Source organism: Nymphaea colorata, chromosome 5 (assembly GCF_008831285.2).
Source record: "Nymphaea colorata isolate Beijing-Zhang1983 chromosome 5, ASM883128v2, whole genome shotgun sequence".
NCBI classification, from domain to species: domain Eukaryota; kingdom Viridiplantae; phylum Streptophyta; class Magnoliopsida; order Nymphaeales; family Nymphaeaceae; genus Nymphaea; species Nymphaea colorata.
The window spans coordinates 17304780-17311379 of record NC_045142.1 but is presented as its reverse complement, the minus strand read 5'-3'; the positions used below and the strand labels follow the sequence as shown (position 1 = coordinate 17311379).

General features: G+C 39.3%; 1 protein-coding gene across 1 annotated transcript; it reads left to right on the top strand.

Annotated features, from left to right (window-relative positions):
* Nucleotides 1-1314: 1314 nt before the first annotated feature.
* Nucleotides 1315-4144, top strand: LOC116254756 (alpha-amylase-like). The gene is made up of 4 exons (XM_031630316.2): nt 1315-1420; nt 1726-1858; nt 2022-2815; nt 3609-4144. The coding sequence occupies exons 1-4, from the start codon at nt 1334-1336 to the stop codon at nt 3858-3860; spliced, it is 1266 nt and encodes a 421-aa protein (XP_031486176.1). The 5' UTR covers nt 1315-1333; the 3' UTR covers nt 3861-4144.
* Nucleotides 4145-6600: the final 2456 nt, after the last annotated feature.

Here is a 6600-nt window from a genome sequence, read left to right as displayed (position 1 = left end):
GAAATATTTGGCGGCACGCGACGGAAGATCAAAACAACAAAAAAATAATAATAATAATAATAAGAGATAAGGCCAGTGTTGTCGGTCTCAGTTTCCGGTGTCAGGACAGGCTTATTCTCATTCTTAGCTGGTAAACTCGTGATTTCGACTTTGATCGGTGGATGATGGAGTCATTTAGCTAGCGAGTTGATTCATTGTTTCGGTAGAGTGGGCGAGTCAGTATAGCTGAGTCAGGACGAGTCAGACCAACTTTTGACTCCTGGCCAGTTTTTTTAGTAATGAGAGTTGACTCTTAGTATTCCCGGGCCAACTTGGCGACTCAGCAAACTATGCTTATTCTAGGGTTGTATGTTGGAGCCTTACCCACCTCAGGTGCGGAGGTGACTCGATCATATAACGTTGGGCTTAATTTGTTTTTTCTTAATTTAAGTTCATTTTTTTTACTTTTTTAACAAGTTTAACTTGTCAATTCATTTAAGTCATTTCATTCCATTAACTAATTCAACTATGATTAACCGTCTAACAAAAAATCCAAACAAAAAATGCTACATATTATGTACTCAAATATCTGTTAAAGAGATACTTAGCAACACAAAGTTTTATCATTTAAGAAAAATTTATTTTATCGAGCCCACTCGACTTTAAACGAATCTGAGTTCTAACAACTCGAACTTTAGTTGTTTAATATTTGGAGCATAAATTTGAACTCAAGCTTGACCCATTATAACTTAAATGAGTTTTTGTTAGCGAATTCAAGTTAAGCCCGACTTAACTGGACCCCTTGTGCAGCCTTACTTAGCAAATATTGGAACGGGCCCTTTGAAATCAAACGGAGTGCGCCTGTCAACTTTTTAATTGAGATAATTACATTTTTATACTTGAATAATTTTTTTTTTTTTTTTTTTTACATTTTTGCCTGATAACACAACGTATTCAATTGACTTAAGCCAATCGACTGGTACCATGTGGGTCACCCATGAGTCGGTTTTTTATTGTCATGTAAAAATATAAACAAAATATTTCAAATATTTAATAAAACGAAAAAAACTTAATAATCTTGTATAGGTGGGCATGGCTTCTGGTTTGCAGCCGACCCGAGACCGATATCTACGAATACTGGATAAGGGTCCGATAGGCCGACCTAACGTAACGTCGGTTCTGAGCTTATTAATAAGGCCTATCCATGACCAAAAGTTGGCTTGAGTCTCACGTCAGGACGGGCTCGCTATCGTCGTCCATATCCATAAGCATTTATTAGTCTCACTTTCTGCTACTTATAAAAGGCTCGATGTGGGGAGCCAACTCCATACACATCTCTCCGTCTCCTCCTTCAATGGCTTTTCAACACCTGACCTGTTTCCTCTCACTCGTCCTCTACCTTTCCACGTTCCAGTTTTCTCATGCCCAGCTTCTTTTTCAGGTACGTTAAATTAGCTTATATACATTACATGCATTAGAATGCATTCACCAAGTTTTTATATGTATTATGATGATTCTCGTTGTTCATAATCAATGAGAAAAATGTATGAAATAATATTAGATTAGATGTTAAAAATGACTATCATTTTTTTTTCTTTTAATTGTTCACCCGAATAAATTCAATGGCCCTAGTTAGATGATCAAGTGATTCATAGCTACCATTCAATTTTTTATATATAGTATCAATTGAAATTAATGTTTTATTCATGTTTAATTATAATATCGGTGTATGCGAATTGATTTCAGGCTTTCAACTGGGAATCATCTAAGAACAGTCAAGGGTGGTATCATGTTCTCAAGAATTTGGTGCCTCAGATAGCAGAGGCGGGAGTCACCCATGTTTGGCTTCCTCCAGCCTCACAGTCGGCTTCTCCGGAAGGTCAGACTCGGTTGAGAGTTCTTATATTGTTTAATCTTTTTCATGCAGCTTCAGATGGATAAACCATGATTCTGCAAGAAAAAAAGTTTTTTTTTTTTAATGAACGGCCGGTTCCATTGCCGGAGACCTCTAATTGCACCATCTACTTTGGGCGTGAATTCAGGTTACCTTCCCGGCAAATACTACGACTTGGATTCATCGAGGTACGGGACGGGGGCTGACCTCAGGGACCTGATAAAGGCATTTCACACGGCGAACATCAAGTGCCTCGCTGACGTCGTGATCAACCACCGGACGGCGGCCAAGAAGGATGGCCGGGGCATATGGTGCCAATTCGAAGGTGGAAAGGGGGATGGGAGCCTGGACTGGGGACCCTGGTCCATTTGCAAGGATGACACCCAGTACTCCGATGGCACCGGCAACTACGACACTGGCGAAGGCTATGCCGCCGCGCCGGACATCGACCACCTGAACCAGAGGGTCCAGAAGGAGCTCACTGACTGGCTCAACTGGCTTAAGTCCGACATCGGGTTTGATGGCTGGCGCCTCGACTTCGCCAAGGGCTACTCGACCGACATAACCAAGGGCTACATCCAGCGAGCCCAGCCCGAGTTTGTCGTAGGCGAGGTGTGGACCACAATGGGCTCAGACCCAGTTCAAGGTCCGATTAACCATAGGAGGGAGCTGGACAACTGGGTGAGTGGCACCGGCAGAGCTGCGGCGGCGTTTGATTTCACCACCAAGGGAGTGCTGCAGTCTGCAGTCAACAATGAGCTATGGAGGTTGAAGGATCCACAGGGAAGGCCTTCAGGACTCATAGGGATCTCGCCGGAGAAAGCTGTGACTTTTATAGACAACCATGACACGGGGTCAACTCAAAAGTATTGGCCTTTTCCTTCAGACAAAGTCATGCAAGGCTATGCTTACATCCTCACACATCCCGGCATCCCCTCAATTGTAAGTTTTTGCCATAACTGGTGTATTCTTTGTTTTATATTAGTGATGATGGAATGGAGCTAGAAAATTTTTATGAGAGGCTACATTAAAGTTTCTAAAGTACCAAATATCATTTTTCAAAACTTTTGTATAATTTTTTTTAATTTAAATGTAATTTTCTAAAAAAAAAATTTTTTTGAGGGATAACAGGGCCCTTGCCAGCTCCCCTTGGCCCCTCCCCCATGGTAATTATATATATATATATATATATATATATATATATATATATATATATATATATATATATATATATATATATATATATATATAAAGGGAGAAAAGTTATTGGTTTCAACATCCTTGTGAGTACAATCCTTGACCAATCTGGGTGTGTGTAAACAGTTGTTCATGCTGACCCATTACAATTTTCTTATTTACATATTAATATCTGTTAGCTTTTTGGTTATTTACATATTGATATTGATGCTCTTCGATCACTTTACTATGTACCTAGAGGGTTTAAGATTTTGAGAAAGACTTAAAAATTAAAAGTTTGATTGTTACATGCTCGTACATGCCTTCAACCAAAAATTCTGGCTCCTGTACCAGCAGAAATATTAGTTATTGTTCTTACCAATCTAAGCTGGAATTGGATGGATCTAGAGAGGAGACACTGAACAACAAAAATGTTCAAAAAAAAATCTTGTTTTGGGAATATCCTAAAAGAGAAGGACTACTTTTGAATGATTATTTTTACATATTGCATTGTGAGACTATAATGATCACTTATGCACTAAATATTTAATTTGTGCAGTTTTATGATCACTATTTTGATTGGGGGCTGGCCAGGGAGATTAAGATGTTGAGTGGGATTAGGGCCAAGAATGGGATTAAGCCTGGAAGCGCTGTTGAGATATTGGTTGCAGATAAAGATCTCTATGTGGCTAAGATCGATGGAAAGGTCATCGCGAAGATTGGGTCCAGGGTTGATGCCGGCGGCCTCATTCCGCCGGGCTTCCGCATGGTCACGTCCGGCAAGGACTATGCGGTGTGGGAGAAGGTCTGAAGGGTTTGATATGTGATCAATCTCTATAATTATTGCGCCATGCACAATATTAGTATTCTTAATCATGTTTTGGGGTTGTCTTATTTATTTTTCATTTGTTCAGAAGCCACTTAAGAGCTTCGTCATCATCTGATTCTTCATTTAGAATATGCTACGAATAAAACTCATTCTGTACGTCTTAGTATAAGTACCTCGTCTTTTGGAGGGACTACATGCTCAGACGCCGTTGGTGAACATTGTATTTCTTGATTGTCCTCATCCTTTACTCATATAGAATACTCTAAAATAATAAAAAGTTCTTCCTAGAATTCACTTTTTATTGCAGTTTGTTGAGATATGGAAAGAGCCGATACTCTCTCTCTCTCTCTCTCTCTCTCTCTATATATATATATATATATATATATATATATATATATATATATATATATATATATATATATATATATATATATATATGTATTATACACGTATTCCAGTGAATCATTGATACCATTATTACCCGTGGTAATGTGTATAGTAAGTCAAGTGGTAAGTCAAATTGATGCAATCTTCAAGCACTAGATCTCAGCACTTTGCTTACAGTAATGATGTACAATTTTGCCTATGCAGTACCCAATAACCATCCACTGTTTCATTCCCCTTCAAGTGCATTCCCCAGTCTAGTTGAAGCATATGGAGAATTCAAACACAAGTATAGGTCATTTAATAAACAGAATTACATAAATCTCTCTCTCTCTCTCTCTTTCACACACACACACACACAGACATATATATACGTATATATAAAGAAATAATTTATTTGTAGCCGTCAAAATATCTAAGAATTTATGTTAGGCAATGTGTGGTTGCCTGCTACTTCTGTGCCTTTCTCGGCTGGGCTCCCTTGACGGGATGGGATTCATTACCTAGATGAATATTATGACTATAACTTATTTCCTTCCCTTGCGGCAAAACAGAGAGCTTAGTGTACGAATTTTTATTTATTTATTTATTTTTTGCCCTCCGCTAGATGTTCAGGATTCTAAGGAATTGGATCCTATCAGGTATCAGGCAAGGTCTTTAGCCGTTGCTAACATCTTATTAACATGCTCTAAGACATCATCTAACTCACTTATTTTATATGAATAGTATTGTTCTAGGAGTAGTTGAATGAATGTTTGAGATATAGTGTCATATTGCACAGTTATGGCCTCAAACATCTCTTTAGCTGTCTTGTGGTTCTCCAATGCCTGAAACAAATTATCATCCATATGGAGTCGCAAGATAGCTCTGGATTTTAAATCATCCCTCAAGTGTTCATGTTTTTCTTGGGTTTTCATGTCATCCTCATTACCATTTTCATTTAGGGCAGGTACTGGTTTCTCTAGAACATATTCAAGGCACTTCCAGGGTTAGGGCATAGGATTCATTTTCATTTAGGTTAGGTATTGGTTTCTCTAGAACATATTCAAGGCCTTCTTAGCGCTGACGGAATCCTATTTTTCAAAGCTTGAAATTTGGTCCAATTTAGTTTAACAATCTTTACTAATGGTGAAGAAAAATCCTTGCTTGTCATATCTATATTTTCTTATTCAGATTTTGATGAAGAAACAAAGACAAGTATGATCTTGTACCTGAAAAGGACGAAATTAATTATTTTAAGAAAATGCTCTAGATGTAACCAAGGGGCCGTTTGATACGCCGGAAAAACACTATTCACCTGGAAAAAAAATTCAAATGTTTGAATTTTTGCCATCGTATCAAACATGGAAGGTTTTTTTCGACCGTTGAAGTCGAATTCGGGAATTTTTTTCCGAAAAAAATTTCCGTCTGGAGAGACGGAGATTTTTTTCCGGAATTATATTTTTGCCCGTTAGGGCACGCGAGCGCGTCTTCGCGTTTCTTCTTTTCCTTCCTGTGCCGCAGCCGCTCCCTCTTTTTTCTCGTCGACGCACCCGCAGACTCCCTCGCGTGCCTCCTCTCCCTCTCCGCATCAGACTGCGATCATCAACCAAATCGACCTACTGGAGAGGCTCTCCTCTGCCCTCGATCCCTGCTTTCGCAGATCTCTCTCCCCGCGATGCCACTGCGCGACCAACAAATCTGCAGCTAGTTTTGGCCTCCCGCGACATACTACTCCGGCAACTCATCCGACCTGCTTCTCAAACTCTCTAGCATATCAGCGGTTGCGTCTCAGGTAAGAAATCGCTCGGCCGTCTTGCTCTTCGTATGCCCTTTGATTTTGTTTTGCTATTGAAAATGGTTTCGAGTTCGCTGGCCGTTTTCCGTTCTACATTTCTTCCTTCCTTGCTGTTTTGGGTTTCTAATGTTTCATGGTTCCATTTCTTGGGTTTCGATTTTGGGGGTTTGGTTTTGGGATTGGGGTTAAGCGTATTTCTGGCGAGCCACAGGTGTGACACCTCTGATCACAGAAGTCAAGCTTTGCACAGTAAAGTTCAGCAAAACCGCCACCCAATTATCTTTTTAGAGCTATGCTTTTCTGATTTCTACTTTGATCAACAATGATTTAGAATAGCATTGCACGATTGCTTGTGCGAGCTCTTCTAACTGCAAAATTTCAACTTTGGAACATCTTTAGTCTCTTCCAATTTCTTTGGTCTCTTCATGTTTGTTTTCTAAGTCAATGAGGAATCTTCAGATCGTGCAAGTTTTTAATGTTCTATTTCATCTAACATTTAGCATTTCAATGTCCTATTTATATCTAAATTGATACATTAGTATCCAACAACAAGCTCCCATA